The 17,571-nt window shown below is 40.7% G+C and overlaps 1 protein-coding gene and 1 pseudogene across 6 annotated transcripts in view; one reads left to right on the top strand and one right to left on the bottom strand.

Annotated features, from left to right (window-relative positions):
* Window positions 1-1,928, bottom strand: part of LOC309658848 (uncharacterized protein) — a gene marked incomplete at its 3' end in the record, with an annotated part of 424,808 nt that extends 422,880 nt beyond the window's left edge. For 3 of the 5 annotated variants that reach the window (XM_082457918.1, XM_082457919.1, XM_082457917.1), the window contains exon 1: window positions 1,572-1,928. In XM_082457918.1, coding sequence (XP_082314044.1) covers window positions 1,572-1,785 — 214 coding nt within the window. In that variant the 5' untranslated portion in view covers window positions 1,786-1,928. Of the gene's footprint in view, window positions 1-1,567 lie in introns of all 5 variants that reach the window. The other 2 variants (XR_014262420.1, XM_082457920.1) reach the window with 1 other exon arrangement.
* LOC309657705 (regulator of nonsense transcripts 1 pseudogene) overlaps window positions 1,851-17,571 on the top strand; it is a 145,705-nt pseudogene continuing 129,984 nt past the window's right edge. Inside the window, exons 1-2 of the transcript XR_014268314.1 lie at window positions 1,851-1,859; window positions 1,913-9,763. The product of XR_014268314.1 is annotated as a regulator of nonsense transcripts 1 pseudogene (transcript). The remainder of the gene's footprint in view (window positions 1,860-1,912; window positions 9,764-17,571) is intronic.

The raw sequence follows: 17,571 nt of genomic DNA, 5'->3' as shown, positions 1-17,571 counted from the left end.
ATTTCTTTACCCATCTTCGTATTGATGGGCCTCTTGGATTGTTTTCAAATTTTGGCTATTACTTTGTATAAAGCCTGCTATGAATATTCTCTTATACACATTTTCATAGACATATGTTTTCATTCCTCTTGGCTTAATACCTAGAAATGGAATTTCTGTGTCATAGATTTAATTCACTTTATATATCTTTTTCCACTCCTCAAACTGAACTTATTTGTGTTTTTAGATATTATAAAATACATCCTGTAAACAACATGTAGATAGGTCTTGCTTTTTATCCAGTCTTGTAATTTACTTCTCTCTAATGGAGCATTTAGTCCATTTACATTTAATAGAATTATGGTTTTGTTCAGATCAGTTTAATTCTACTACCTTGGTATTTGTTTTCTACTTGTCCCATCTGTTATGTGTTCTATTGTTCATTTATTTCTATTGTCTTTTGTGCTTACAGAATAATTTTTATCCAATTTTATCTATTTTATTGATTTTTTTAGCAATACTTCTTTGTGTGTGTCCACTGGTATGTGTTGTAATGGTTACCCTATAGATAGTAATACCCTTAACTTACCACAGTCTCAATTCATAAGATATTAAAGAACAATACAATAACTATATAATGGTATAATTTCACTTAATCCCCACTCAATTCCTTGTATATTAGCCATATGTTTTAATTCAACATATTCTATAAACCCCATACCCACTATTACTGTTTGTGCTTTAAACAGTCAAGAGTCTTTTAAAGAACTTCAGCAATATCATGAGCCTAAAACGACTAAAATTAGAGTTCAAGGGCATCAAGACAGCCAGAACCTAAGAGGCCAAGATTACAGAGAGAAGAGTTCAAAGAACTGAGGCCAACAGTCTGAGCCTTTTTTCCTCTTGAGGCACTTGCCAGTTGGTAAGTAGTATAGGCTGAGAAGCACAGAAGCGGCGCAGAAAGTAGCTGCTATGAGTTTGAGAAACTATGCAGGATTTTTGTCAGTTTCATGGTTCTGGGAAGATTTTTAAAATGGGATTAAAGAACCACCAAAAGGATGGGGTTCTGATAAAAATCCCAACTATTCAATTGGACACCAGAAGGGCTACAGTCTATGCTGAGGTTAAGCCAGAAATAGACCAGCCTTACAGACTTGAACCCAGCTGTTAATCAGCTCAGCCCGTTTGAATTAAAGTAATCCATGCCGACTCTAATTGACTGCCAGAAGCTAAAGAAATCCCCTTTAGAGAAAGATAACATTTCAAGAATCCCTATAATTTTTACACATAATTTTAGTAATTCAATAAAAACTTTACCAGGTATACAAAATAAAAAATAAGGTGGGGGGAGCGGGGGGGGGGGGGGGGAGGCAATAGAAACTGATGCACAGGTGATCCAGATACTGGTTTTCAGAAAAAGATTTTAAATGACTGTGAAATGGATGACAAGATAGAGAAATCAACTAGAAGACTAGAATTTATATCAAAAGAATAAAATGGAACTCCTAAAACAAAAAATATCAGAAATCAAGGATGCAATGGAGACCACCTCACATCCGACAGAAGAGGTAAAATTAAAGCAACGTACTTACAACAGGCCGTGGCGACGGCGGTTCCTGCAGTCGCTGTGAGCTGCCGGTGGCTCCGAGGGCAGCAAGCGCAGCTCTGGGCGCGTGGCTCGCGCGGTGGCGGCCCTTTGGATACTGCCCTGCGGCGCAGCGGCCTAGACCTCAGCGTGGCTGAGGGCTCTGTGCGGCGCAAACGCAGTAGCGTGAGCTTGGAGGCGTTTCCGCCCAGCCCGCACATGCGCACCGTCCTAGATGCGCAGAAAGCCACTTCCCAGGCTTCCACACGCAGGGCTCGGAGTTCGAATGCACGGAGTTCGCGTTTCCCCAGCCAGACACAGACGCGCCTCCCAAGGTGGCAGCACTAGAGGCCGGGTCCGTGTGGAAGCTGCAGCCGGACCGGTGAACTCGCAGGTGGGCTGACCCGTGCGCATCCTGCAGAACCAGGCGAGAATGAGAACGTGGGCAAGACCAAACAATTGGCCAAGTTGAACTTCAAAGAAGATGAAGACGATACTTGTTACAGGAAGGCTGTCTCATACGTGCCTGCAGCTACTGGGGAATACCCGATCCCGATTGCATGGTTTACTGTGATACCAGCAAGAGTGGTTCAGTAGACATGGAAATGCTTCTGGCAGCCACATTCTAAGTCACCTCTGAGGGCAAAATGCAAAGAGATGACTCTGCACAAGGATGGGCCCCGGGGGAGACGGTTCTGGAGTGTTATGACTATGTCAGCAGCAAGGCCTTCTCCTTGGCTTCATTCTTACCAAAGCCACCTGGGTCATGGGGCAACTGTGCAGCCAGCCCTAAGCCACTCAGAGCAGCCTCAAGAAAATCAGCTGAGAGAGTTCACAGTGGAAACCCCGGATCCAGGACCACTACTTCTGTCCTGGCTGATCACAATCCCTTCTGAGCAGGAACAGCTGTGGGCTCACAGATCCCCATGGAGTAGATGAGCCAGCTGGAGTAGCTTGGCAAGGAAAATCCTTCCACCGCCTTGGAGGACCTGGAGAAGCCAGGGGTGGAGGCGGGGCCCCAGCATATCATCCCCAGGTAGGAGGACTCTTACCAGTACCAGAACATATTTTGCCCTCTGGTCCAGCTGGAGACCAACCACTCTAAGAAACTGAAAGAGTCCCAGAGTCAAGGTAACATCACTGTCAGGTGGGACCTGGGCCTTAACAAGAAGAGTATTGCCTACTTCACTTTGCCCAAGACTGACTTTGATAATCAGGCTTTAGTAATAATTTGGTTAGGAGACGTGCAGCTCATGCAGGGGAACAAAATTTGCCTGTAGTACAAAGGGGACCTGGTGCCCCTGTGGAAAGGGATCCGCCACGTCATCAAGGCTCCTGATAATTACGGCAATGAGATCGCCATTGAGCTGCAGAGTAGTCGTGGGCGCACCTTGGAGGTAACTCATAACTTCCAGGTGGATTTCATGTGGAAGTCAGCCTCATTAGACAGAATGCAGAGTGTTGAAAACATCTGCTGTGGAGGAGAGCTCCATGTTGGGCTACATCTACCATAAACAGCTAGGCGTGATCAGAAAGTGCCAGCTGCCCGAGTACTTCACAGCACAAGAGTTCCAAGACCTCCACCACTCTCAGGTTGACTTTCTGAGGATGGTGCTGCAGAGACCACTGAGCCGGATCCAGGGACCACTAGGCACAGGGAAGATGTGACCTCAGCCACCATCATCTACCATCTGGCTCAGTGGGCCTGTGCTAGTCTGTGCCCCAACTAACATAGCCAGGGATTAGCTGACCAAGAAGATCCACTGACCAGGCTGAAAGTCATGCAGCTCTGCGCCAGGGTCCTCGGCTCCCCATTGCGCATCCTGGCCCTACACAAGCAGATCAGGAACACAGGTAGCATGCCAGAGCTCCAGAAGCTGCAGTTGCTGAAGGACAAGACCTGGGAGCTGTCGTCTGCAGACCAGAAGTGGTACTTGGCCCTGAAGCAGACTCCTGAGAGGGAGCTGCTCGTGAACACAGATGTCATCTGCTGTACATGCGGGTGACCGAAGCTTGCCAAGATGCAGTTTCACAGGGATCCAGGCCACTGGGCCCTGGAGTGCACGGTCCCTGTGTCCTCAGAGCCAAGCAGCTGATCCTTGTGGATGGCCACTGCCAGCTGGGCGTCATGGTGATATGCAAGACGGCAGCCGAGGCTGGGCTGTCCCAGTCACTCCTTGAGTACCTGGTGGTGCTGGGCACCTTTCCCATCGGCGTCATCCGCCTCCAGGTCCAGGATCAGAGGTACCCTGCACTCAGCGCCTTCCTGTCCAACATCTTCTGCAAGGACCCTTGTCAGAACAGCAGGAGGTCATGTGAAGATGCTCTGTGTGACCCAGGGCCAGGAGGAGATCATCAGGTCAGGTACCTCCTACCTAACAGGCGAGAAGCTGCAAACATAGAAAAGATCACCACAAAGCTAATGAAGACAGCTGCCAAGCTGGACCAGATTGCCATCATCATGTCCATCATCATGCCCTATGAGGGCCAACGCTCCTACCAGCGCAGTACATGCAGCTCAGTAACTCCCTGCACACCAAGCCCTACCAAGAGGTGGAGAATGGCAGCGTGGATGTATTTCAGGGGCTCAAGAACAATTTTATCATCTTCTGCATGTGGGCAAGTAAGCACCAAAGCATTGGATTTTTAAACAACCCCAGGCACTTAATGTGGCCCTGACCAAAGCACATTATGGGCAACCCAAGGGCCCTGTCCAAGCAGCTGCTCTGGAACCACCTGCTGAACTACAACCACCTGCTGGGGGCAGGGGCACTGAACAATCTGCAGGAGAGCCTCATGCAGTTCAGCAAGCCCAGGAAGCTAGTCATCACCATCAACCTTGGAGCCCGCTTCATGACAACATCCATGTATGACCCCGGAAAGCCATTATCCCAGGATCAGTCTATGATCAGAGCAGCCAGGGCCAGCCTTTGAACATGTGCTTCCAGACCCATGACCAGATCAGCATGATCATTGCCTACCCCAGCCTCATGACCTCCATGAACAGTCCCCATTGCCTCCAACCTGGTCATGCCACCCATGCTGCCACCGGGGTATTTTGGACAAGCTAACAGGCCATCCACAGGTGGGGCACCCCAAAAGGCAAGACTGGTCATGGGGGATTCTAGAAGAACAGCTTTGGGCCTCCGGGGCCAGCCAGAGGAATCTCCTCAACAGCCAGGCCAGCCGGACATGTGCCGTCGAATCTGTCTCACAGGGTGCCCTGAAGACAGGCTGCATCCCCATCAGCCAGCCCTTCCAGGTGAGCCAGGCCCACCTCTCCCAGCCCAGGCTGTCTCAGGACAGTTATCTTGGCAGCATGGCTCTGTCACAAGACTCCATATACTCCATGTACCAGGGGCAGCCAGCATGCCAGCCCAGCAGGGTGATGGGGCTGCCCCAGTACTAGAAGGGGGCCTCCTCCACTAGCAACTTGTTCTGGGTTAAAAAAGTAAAAATAAATGGATACCTGTTTTCCACTGCTAAAACTGAAGCATCATTTTGAGCAGCACTAGAGGGAGAGGAACACCCAAGGGAGAGAGGAGCCTAAGTCAGAGCAAGTGCCCAATGCCGGTGCGTGGTGAGGAGGAGAAGGAGGAGGGGGAGTGAGAGGTGGGGTCCACCACGGAAGACCATCCACCGTCAAGCCTCGCCATCCCTGCTGTCAACAAGGGCCAGCGCCCACCATGTCCACACCTGGGTCTGCCACCAGGGCAGTGCGAGGAAGACCCTCATCTCAGAGGAGCCCTTTTCCCTGTTCTGTTCTTTTTCTCTTTTATTTAAAGGGGAACTGCGTTTTAGCAGGAAAAAAAACTTCGCACTCTGTGCCCAGTCAGGGCTCCGTGCAGTTGACCGCTGTGCTAGGCTGAGCCCCATCGAGGTGTGCTGTCCACACCAGCTCTGAAACTGCGGAAGGCATGCTGCCTGTGTTCTCAGAGGGTTTTCCTGTAAGGAAATACATGTTTGGAAGGTTTCTGGTTGCTTTTTAAAGATTCTTTCAAAGAAGTACTGAAATAAAGACTTTCCTGAGTTTGTCTCCCAAATCTGAGTGGTGGACCTGGGTGATGTGAGTAGCTTCCAGAAACAAAGTTTAAACAAACCCATATAACTAGAGACTAGGATCAACACCTGTGATGCAATTGCAAGAAGGGTTTTTGTTTGAAAGTTTAGCTTCCAGCAGCTTCTCCCTGCAGGTGAGGGAGCAGCGTTCAGGAACAGGAGGCTCCTTTCTCCACTGGACTCTGAGAAGCAAAGCATTTCCCTCTAGGGCTGGATTTGCCCCTCACTCCCTGTGGAAATTTGGACACAGAGACAGACACATAGAGGGAAGATGATATGAAGATACACAGAAAAACAACAGCCATGTGACTGTAGTGATGAAGCTGCAAGCCAAGGAATGCCAAAGGTGGCTGGCAAACGTCAAAAGCCAGAAGCAAAGAAGGATTCTCCCCCAGAGCCATCAGAGAAAGCATGGCTCTGCCAGTGCCTTGATTTCAGACTTCTGGTCTCCAGAACTGTGACACAATAAATTGCTGTTGTCTTAAGCCACTCAACTTTTGATACATTTTTACAGTCACCCTAGGAAATCAATACAACTACTAGTATAGTTAACAACATGGATGAATCTCAAAAGCATTATATTATGTAAAAAAATCTTACATAAAAGATACTTATTGTATGATTCACTTTATATGAAGTTCTAGAACAGGCAAAACTAACCTATGGTGGAAAAAAATCAGAACAGTGATTGCTTATGGGTGAGGAAGTTGGGACTGGCTGGGAAGAGGCATGAAGAAACTTTCTAGGGGGATGACTACATTCTATATCTTGGCAGAGGATTAGGTACAGCAGTGTTTGCATTTATCAAAACTCAGCAAATGAATATCTAAGATTTGTGTATTTCATTGTATATAAATTCTACCTCAAAATAAAAACTACTATAGACAAATACTGAACTCTAGCTAATGGTATGCATGCTGAGGTGTTTAGAAGGAAGTGTAGTAGTGAGGTGTGTGTTTTAATTTGAAATGCATTAAAGAGTAAGGTGGATTGATGACTGCATAGTTAATTGGTTAGGTAGATATGTGATAATGCAAGTATAATATAATATTAATGGCAGAATCTAGTTGGTGGACATATGGCTGTTCAATGTAAAATTCTTTCAACTTTTCTGTGTGCTTGGATATTTTTATAATAAAATGTTACAGAAAAAAGAATGTAATAAAGGAGTTAAACAGAAAATTAGACAAAGTTTAGTCAGGCTGCAGCACAGAATTTTAAAAAAAATGGAAAATACAGAAAGGAGCATAAGTGATACCAGTCTCAGGGATAAAGACTAACATAGGTATAATTGGAGTTGTAGAAGCAAAGAAGAAAAAGAATTGGCTAGATGCTGTTTTTTAAAAGATTGTTTTTGAGAATTTTTCAAAGTAGATGAAAGACTTCAAGCCACATATTTGGTTAATAAAATGAATTGCAAGCATTTCTTTTGAATACAAAGGAAAACAAAATGAGGTATATCTAGTTAAACTGTTGAAAAACAAAGACAAAAACCCCTTAAAAGCATTCAGAAGTGCAACAATAAGACAGAGAACTGACTTCTCAATGGAATGGCATCTTTAAAGTGAGGCACGTGAATAGAGCTGGCATTTATTAGGCTTCTATTATATGTCAGGCTCTGGGCTAAAACCTTTACAAACATTGTACCATTTAATCCTCACACCCTCCCAATGAGGTAGAATTAAGAACCCCATTTTAATAAAAAGACATTGAGGGTTGGAAAAGTTAATTATTTGTGTAAAGTCAGATGGCTAACCAGTGGTAAAGATTCCAATTTAATTGCGACAGACTGTAAACATATTCATCTTAAGCATTGTGCTTCCTCCCGTATTGTAAGTGTTCTGCTTTTTTCCTCCACTTCTGTGCATCTGCCAAGGCTCTTGATCTCAGCATTCCCTGATTTGGTAATCCCCCTGCCAAGTCTTGTAATGGTTATGAAAATATGCTTGGGGTTAATATTGAAAAATGGAGAGAGAGAGAGAAACTGAATGTGGTGGAACACTAGTATCTAGTATCGGATAACAAGGATACAGATCACATTATTGTATGATACTGGAGCACTGACTGTAGAGAGAATACATTTAATTGGCACCTTTTCTTTGAATGCAGTATATCTAGTCTCCATTTTGACACTCTAGTAGATGACTGAAATGCTACCTTGTGTCTTGTTAGCACCGTATTGTAAAGTGTATATTATTATAGAAAATTGACAAGGTGATGAGCTGTCACTTTAGCTAAGAGAATATCCTATTTTTAATGAATATTATTTCATAAGGAAATGCGCTGATGACAGCTTATTTCAGTGGAAACTGTTGATGCATAACCTTTTTGCTAGACAACATTATATCAGTAGTGACTATACCTAAAAAATTATGCTAGATGCTAGAAATGTGTTTGCAAGAATAATTTTTAAGAAATGAGTACATAAGAGTAAGCAAAAGTATTTTTGAAATATTGTGTTAGCATATATTTATTATAGGAGATTTTGTGGGGGTATATTTCTTATGACAAAATAGTAATTTATACCCCAATAATATTTTGTTTTTGTATATTTTTTCTTTACATCTGTGATAAGATGTAAGAACACGTCTTCAGAATAAATTTACATGTGTAGATGAATGCACAAATATATGTATGTATGTATATGCTGATATGCATACAGATAAAAAATTCCGAAGTTTGTATTATATGTCATACAAATTACATCCAATCTGGCATGGAAGCACAGATCCTCCACTGATTACTAGAATTAGGAGAGCTAAGTTCAAGTCCTGGTTCTATCACTTTTATTTTGTAATCTTGGGAAAGTCCTTTAATCTCTTATTTAAGATGAGTTTACTTCTCAGTTAAAAATGGAGACAATACTATTTGACCTACATACTTCACAGGGTGGTCAGGAGGCTTTTAAAAGGGATAATGTGTATGAAAGAAACATGATATTGCAAAAAGATATTATATTTAATAATATATATAATTATATAACATATTAAATATAATTGTGTATATAAATACAAGTATCATTATATGACCTGAATTATTCTAGGAGTTACCAACTTATGGCTTCAAATAAGGTCATGTTAACAATAATAATTAAATTTCTCTACTCCATTGCTCACAACCTAATGAAGCCACCTCAAAATATGAGCCAGCTTGTTCTAGGAGAGCGGAGGGGGGTGGAGTTTTAGGAGCTCATAGGGCATCTGCTCAGGTTCCACGCTCTCTCACTCACTGACACTTTCAAGAAACCAGCAGAAGTGCTCTTGCTGACGCTTCACAGCCCACCCGCTCACGGCAAGAACATCTGCATCTGGGCACCATCCTCTAGGACCCACAAAGTGGTCAGTGTCCAAAGAGCCAGAGTGGGGCTGTGTTCCTGCTCTGCACACAAAGAGAGAGAATGCCTGTCACACTGGCACAATTTCCAAGTCCCTCTTTGTTACACGGGCAGCAAGCTGTATTTCTAAGTGCCCTCTGTCTCTTCCTGCAGGACCCTGTCAGGAGTCCAGGCTTACAGCCCAAAGTCTGAAGCAGGCAATGCTGTTTTTCCCATTCTTTCCAGCCTGCCCCTTTGCTTTCCCCCTATATATGCAAACACTTGTCTCATTTTCCTCTAACCAAAAAGTATTTTTAAAATGGCATCCTGTCTGGCATATTTCACGTTTCCCACACTTACCTAGAAATGTCTGAAATCCAGTTGGGAGCACTTAATGTTCTAACTACTTATTGCTGTGTAACACACTGCTCCAAAATTTAGTGACCTAGAACAATATCGATGTTTTGAATTTCACTGTTCTGTAGGTCGTCTGGGTGGAAGTTTTGCTGGTCTTCTGGAACTACTCAACTGAAGTCAGCTGAGCTGACTGGGGACTAGACTCAGCAGTGGCACTGGGATGATTGGGCCCCTCTTCCCTCATAGTCTCTTGTCATTAGGCTAGAATTCCTTTAATAGCAGCAAGAGTATACCAAATGAACAAAGACAGAAGCTGCCAGGCCTCTTAAAATCCAGCTTCTCAAATACACCACACCATTTCCATAGCATTCTGTTGATCAAAGTATGTCACCAGGCCAGCCCAGATTCAAGGGAAAATGGTCTGCACTTCTTCATGGAAGAGGCATGCAAATAGTGAGATGATAAGAATTGTTGGAGAGTCATCTTTGAAGACAAACAACTACCATTCAGACTCTGGCTACAACAGTGCAAATCCCTTGCACATGCAAAATACACCATCCCCCTCCCAATACCCCAAAAGTCTTATTCAATTACAATATTAGCTCTAAGTCCAGGATTTCCTCATTAAACATGGTCCAGGTGGGGACAAGTTTCCACAGGTTCAGAGACTCAGCTGCAGTTGCTCAACTGTGGCTCTTCTTGATTTGTGAACTAAAATGACAAGTTATCTGCCCTTCCCACCTCACCTTCACACATACATGCAAAATGCAATAGTGAGAGGGGGATACGATAACTATAATAGACACTCCTGTTCAAGAAAGAGGAAATGGAAGGTGTGTAGAGCCACTGATCCAAAGCAATTCTGAAATCTGGTCAGGTACATATTTTCAGGGCTGCTACTCTGGACACAGAGAATGCTCTTTGATTAGGGACCAGCTCTGCCCCTTGGGAATAATTTCCTGATTCACCGTTCTCTTAGCTCTTGTCTTGTGTACTGGAGTCTTGGCTCTGCCCTCTGAGTCATTACTTGCTCTCAACACAAATAGAGAAATAGCCACCATTTCACAATTAGTGTACCATTTTGTTTCCTAACAATGCACTCTTTGTGCCAACAGCTGACCAGGACTTATTAAAAGTTCAAAATGAAGTGTGTGACCTTTCCATTTGTGTAACTATGTTCAACTATGTATGTGGAAATGCTTAAGTCATTTGTATAAATTCATCAGTATAATTATATAATGAATACATGAATAATCTTTACAGTTTTTGTACTAAATTAAGCTGTCTTCCAATGTAATAAGCTGTGAAGGAATATTTCTTGTGACCTAAGAAATGCTATATTATTTTATGTCTCTTAAATCTGTTCTTTTACTTAGTTCTAGAAAGGGAAGTAGTATATGGCTTTATCCAGAGGCAAAAGAGGAGCTAGGTAGTGTCACTGACTTCCAGAATGGTGTCGAAAGAAAGAAAGAGAGAGGGCTTCCCTGGTGGCGCAGTGGTTGAGAATCTGCCTGCTAATGCAGGGGACACGGGTTCGAGCCCTGGTCTGGGAGGATCCCACATGCCGCGGAGCAACTAGGCCCGTGAACCACAATTACTGAGCCTGCGCGTCTGGAGCCTGTGCTCCACAAGAAGAGAGGCCGCGATAGTGAGAGGCCCGCGCACCGCGATGAAGAGTGGCCCCCGCTTGCCGCAACTAGAGAAAGCCCTCGCACAGAAACGAAGACCCAACACAGCCCAAAATAAATAAATAAATAAATAATTCCCATTAAAAAAAAAAAAAAGATCCTGTGTGCTGCAACTAAGACCTTAAATAAATAAATAATTAAAAAAAAAAAAAAAGAAAGAAAGAGAGGAAGGAAGAAAGAAAGAAACAAAGAAACAAAGAAAGAAAGAAAGAAACAAAGAAAGACTTTCCCAAATTCTCTCTCTCTTGGATATTTGCAATAGGGAGAAGTGAAATGTTCCAATTGGACATGGCCTTGGACTCTTTGGGAATAATACAATACTAACAATACTTCAGTTCCTGGGCTCTCTACCTAATACTTCTTGGAAGCTCTCTCATGAAAGTTTTCAGTGGGAAATTCGGAATCTGAGAAATTCTCAGAGTTTAGATACCTAAGATATTGCTATGTATCCTTGTAGTGGACCTGCATTAACTGCTTGTTAAGGCTAAATATGGTTCCAGTATTTTCCCGCCAGTTATTTTTTAGACATTTTTTTCTTAAGTAAATTGAGGTCATTATCAGATGCAACACTTTAATATAAGTATGACAAAGATTGAGTTATTTTATTATAGGTCTTCTTTTATATTTTTGAAACCCCTCCCCACCCCACAGTTTCCTCAGGAATTCCAGTTGTGCATTTATTGGCTTTTCTTTATCTGTCTTCTGTGTATTATTTTTCTAATTATTAATCTTTATTCTTTGACATTTTATTTTGCTATGCTTTTCGATCCCTTCCTATATGTCTATGATTGTGTTTGTAATATATCCATTTCACATTTTGTTACTTCCTTGTTATTGTTTTTTCCTTGTGATTGTGTTATATGTTCCTTTCATTTTTTTTCCAGCTCCCCTTCCACCTCTTCCTTCTGAATAGGATACTCTGAATCTATTTTTTAATGATTGTTTCAAAAAGTTTATCTTTTAATGCCTGATATAACAATAAAGAAATCTTTGACTTTCTGCCATAATTTTTCTTCTGATGTATAGTTTCATTTGTCATTTTTTGTTGTATTTCTTGCCTCCTCTTTTTCTGCTAATATTGCTGACTGTTTCCTTTTTATTATTACTCATCATTTAATGGGGGCCTTTTCCTCTGGGTGAGCCACTTGTTGTGGAACAGAACAGTAAGGTGCTGGGAAAGTGGGCTGGGCTATGTGGAATGCCAATTTAAATATGTTGCCCCAATGTTGCTGGTCAGCAAGTCTGCCACACACTCTATCATGAGGGTACATTTCATTTGGTTATCCTGGTTTTTCCCTGTGGGCTGACAGGCAAATCCTCAGTTGTGACATATACAAGTGTTTTGTGTGATCATTTGGTATTTATTTCTTTCTCTTTAGCCATTATTATCAGCAGCTGCAAAGCTGATGTACACACACTACTCCACCCTTCCTGAGAAGAGAAATGGGTGAGAGAATGAACAACTTCTCATCCAAGACAGATACCCCCACTCCATACTGCTGGGTCAAATGTGACTGGGAATGTTCCTGCTAACAAACTTGGTCTGCAGCTGCAATCCCAAATAAGGGATTGTTGCTTGAGTGTCTCAGGGCCATGCCACCTACTTCTGGATTATTCTATATACTGCCCCAAATCTGTAATGCTATGAGACCTCCCTTAATATCCTCTCTTGATTTGATAGAAATAGCACATTCAGCAGCTGTTCTGCATAGTTTGAGGTAGGAATTGAGGCAATATTTTAATTTTTGTTGAAGTTAAATTACAGAGTTTCCTCTGTGTTTTTCATCCTTCTTTTTTTTTTTAATTGTTTTCATGCAGGAAAATGAAGCTGAAAATTTTTTACATTCTTTTTTTCTGAATTTCCACTCTGAATGCCATAGAGTTGACCCTTGAACAACATGGGGGTTAGGGTGCCAACCCCATGTGGTCAAGAATCCGTGTATAACTTTACACTTGGCCCTTCTATCCATGGTTCTGCATCCACAAATCCATCAACCACAGATCTTGTAGTACTGTAGTACTAGAAATCCACATGTAAGTGGACCATGTAGTTCAAACCCATGTAGTTCAAGGGTCAGCTGTAGTTTAGAAATAATGTGATTTGCAGCAAGGTCTTTTTTCACCCACTTCCTAGAGTAATGGACATAAAAACAAAAATAAACAAATGGGACCTAATGCAACTTAAAAGCTTTTGCACAGCAAAGGAAACTATAAATAAGACGAAAAGACAACCCTCAGAATGGGAGAAAATATTTACAAATGAATCAACGAACAAAGGATTAATCTCCAAAATATATAAACAGCTCATGCAGCTCAATATTAAAAAAACAAACAATCCAATCCGAAAATGGGCAGAAGACCTAAATAGACATTTCTCCAAAGAAGACATACAGATGGCCAAGAGGCACATGAAAAGCTACTCAACATCACTAATTATTAGAGAAATGCAAATCAAAACTGCAATGAGGTATCACCTCACACCAGTTAGAATGGGCATCATCAGAAAATCTACAAACAACAAATGCTGGAGACGGTATGGAGAAAAGGGAACCCTCTTGCACTGTTGGTGGGAATGTAAATTGATACAGCCACTATGGAGAACAGTATGGAGGTTCCTTAAAAATCTAAAAATAGAATTACCATATGATCCAGCAATCCCACTACTGGGCATATATCCAGAGAAAACCATAATTCAAAAAGACACATGCACCCCAGTTCACTGCAGCACTATTTACAATAGCCAGGTCATGGAAGCAACCTAAATGCCCATCAACAAATGAATGGATAAAGAAGATGTGGTACATATATACAATGGAATATTACTCAGCCATAAAAAGGAAGGAAAATGGGTCATTTGTAGAGACATGGATGGACCTAGAGACTGTCATACAGAGTGAAGTAAGTCAGAAAGAGAAAAACAAATATCATATATTAACGAATATATGTGGAATCTAGAAAAATGGTACAGATGAACTGGTCTGCAAGGCAGAAATAGAGACACAAGATGTAGAGAACAAACGTATGGACACCAAGGGGGGAAAGCGGGGGTTGGGGGGGTGGTGGTGGGATGAATTGGGAGATTGGGATTGACATATATACACCAATATGCATAAAATAGATAACTAATAAGAATCTGCTGTATAAAAAAATAAAATAAAATAAAATTCAAAAAAAAAAAAGAATGTGATTTGTAAAGACCAACAAAATTACAAAGTCTCACTCAGACCATATATTTAAAAATAAAAGAGATGGCTTGCCCTTCATTCATGGTAACTGATATCCTTCAAGTTGGAATAAATTTTAAAAACACTACACAACTTGCGTTTCCTTAAATTAAGGGTGACTTCTTTGGCCAGTATCTTGAGGCAAGTAACAGGAATAATACGTGAAAATGCTGTATTCCACAATTCAGTGCAAAAAAATGTGAAACTTCTTTAAAAGTTACTGCAGGCAACTATAATTTTTCTTCCATCACTCTCCCTCTCTCTTTTTTCACTCCTTTCTTCCTTTCTTCTTCCTTTTTTCTTCCAAAGTATTGATTTGATTTAATTCAATGATTCATATCAGCCTCCTAAAAAATTACTCAAACCTCTGCTTGAGCTTTCTACCCTCCCCACCTTGGTTCAAACTCTTACTCTCTTTGCAGAATGTCTATTTCTTCTTCTCTGCTCTGCCAAACTTTCCACGTCTTTCAAAAGCATTTTAAGGGACTTCCCTGGTGGTCCAGTGTTTAAGACTTCATCTTCCAATGCAGGGACTGTGGGTTCGATCCCTGGTTGGGGAGCTAAGATCCCATGTGCCTTTTGGCCAAAATACCAACACATAAAACAGAAACAATACTGTAACAAATTCAATAAAGACTTTAAAAATGGTCCACATCCAAAAAAAAAAAAAAACTTTAAAAAATAAAAAGCAGTTTAAGTTCTACTGTTTAGTGAAACTTTTCCAAATCATGCTGGGTTCTCATGTGAAAGTATAAAAAATACTTTCTTACAACTCCTATGCCAGTCAATAGATTGTCTTGTGACCTCAACTCTGTGTGGTTATTTGCTCCTGTATGGTTATTTAACCCCACGCCTAGATTTTTAAGCTCCTTGAGGTCAGGGACCAGGAATACTTTTCAGTTTCCTGGACTCTGGTACAGTGATTTACACAAATATGCTTAACAAATTTTGGCTGATTGTGTGTAATAGGAACCAAAATGAGATATGCAGAAGGTGAAAAGCTTTTCAAACTTTATATAAAAATGATGAAAAAATGTGATTTACTTATATTAAACATGAAAAATATGGACTCAGAGGAAAATTTGAGAACCTTTAAATATTTGTCAGCCCTGACATGTTTTAATCACAGTAGACACAAAACTTCTCCGGCACACAGTTATCCATTATGAAGTTATTGGATGAAAGTGAAAAACCAGAAGATTTTCCAAAACATGTAAAAAAACCAGCAAACAAAAAAAACTGGTGTCTCTGAGGACACCAGTTTCACTAGCCAAAATTTCTCTATTCAATTTCTCCAAAACAGGAGTAACTTTATTTTCTTCCTAATTAAAGCAGAAGTAAATCTCATTTAAGTTTTTGGTTTCAATCATCACCAATAAAAAGACATAATTAGCTTTTCGCTGTCTTGGCCTTGACTGAGAGATGAAAACTAACTGGAAAAGAATTATCTCAGAAAGAGTAATATAGAAATTATTTATTTTGGGGTGAGGGCAAGGGGACGTACATAACTATAACATGTGGAAATGTATGAAAGATAAAATAACAGTTCAATGTTTCTACCTTCTGAGACAAATATCTAAATAAAAATATATTTTCCATTCAAAAGAGAGAGAGAGATCTGAAAATAATGAATAGGTATATCTATACTTATAATACATTATGCATCTGTTATAGAAATGTATTTGTTAACATGGAAAGATATTCATCATATATTGTTAATGCTTTAAAAAGCAATTAAAAATAATGCATACTATGTAGTACTATGTAGGTAAAATAATACATATTCATTTAAGTCTAGAAGGAGAGGATAGTGGATGCTGTAGGTGCCTCTTCTATATCCGTCACTTTTACTGGGTCAGTGCATCCACACCGAGCTGCTTTGAGCACAGCCTGCTGACAGCTCACCACTGCCTCCTTCCTCTGAAGAGCCGTCCTTCACCAAATAAGAACTGCCTTGCTTGAGCCTCTGGGGGCATCCCACTATCAATGACTGAATTACACAGAATACAACTGCCTGGGCCCGTTGTCTCAAGTGGTAACCAACACTGGGGTGCTGTCCATGACTTCCTCAGCTCCTCCCCCCACCTTATCCCACTCCTTCCCTTGCCCTGAGAGCCCTCTCTCTATTAAATCTGTGCACATGATTCCCTTGTGCACATGATTGCAGGCTTGGCTTCTAGGGAAACTCGCAAGGACGTGAAATGTTAAAAATAATTCTACAGGTGCTGAGATTAAATATCATTTTTAGTTTATTTGTCCTGCTTTTCTCTAATTAAAATATATTGTTTGTATATATAGTTAAAAAAAGTATAGAGAGTTTCAAAATACTAAGGTTTCTAAATTGTTATTTATATGCTCTTGTTTGGTAGAACCAGGGAAATTAATCTTAAAAATATAGACAAAAGAAAGTTTAAAGGAAACATTTAACATTTTTTGTTTTAATAAAATGTGTTTATTTAAATAACACTAAAATTATTTTGAATCTTTCAGGAAAAGAACTTTGAATACTTGTGAATTTCTAAATTATTAATAATTAATTATTTTCTGACACTAATTCAGGTCTTTTATTAGAACCAACTTTAGGATTTTATAGTAGATAAAATATAAATATTAACTGGACTATCATTGACCCTTTTCACCTTCCTTTCTATAACTTCTTAAATAAGTATATATTAATGTCTAGATAGACTTGAAAGGTGTACTATAACATAAAGCAGGAAGGATTTCATTTTCTTTGGCATTTTTCTGTTTAGTCATATCTAAATCACACAAGTTTCAGCAAAGACAGGTTTGAAAATTTGTGGAAGGTTTTAGCATTATCTATGTCCTACTTGAAATCATTCATATTTAATATGATATGTTTTCAATTATACATCTATCTCTGTATAGATCTAGACATAGATCTTAGATGTATAGTATTTATCCCAGACACTGTGCTAGGCATGTTACACTAGTTTTTCACTTAATCATTGCAGTACCCCTTCAGCATTATTATTATTATTCATAATTGAGCTCAGAGATATTATCTACCTTATGGAAGGTCTCATACTACAGAGTTCTAACTTCGTACCATCACTTTCTTACTTTACAGTGTTTAGGAATCAGATTTGCTACTTTCTCCTACGGTATATTTTATACCTTTCTCCACTATGGCTAATAACTGACCACAAAGTTTTCCCTAAATAAAATGGCAAGTTCTTATCTAAAATAACCAGAATTCAAATAATTTGTAGGGGAAAGCTTAATAAAGGATAACTTATTATTTTAAGGGCATCCCTCAGAGCTATAATGATAAATGAAATTATATTACATTTCTCAATAAAGAGGAAACTATGTTCTCCAAAGCACATAAAATTAGTTCCAAAA

The sequence above is a fragment of the Balaenoptera physalus genome (genome assembly GCF_965194825.1).
Source record: "Balaenoptera physalus genome assembly, chromosome: 3".
In the NCBI taxonomy this organism is placed as follows: Eukaryota; Metazoa; Chordata; class Mammalia; order Artiodactyla; family Balaenopteridae; genus Balaenoptera; species Balaenoptera physalus.
Note: the sequence above shows the minus strand (reverse complement) of the source record. Positions and strands in the feature narration are given on the sequence as shown.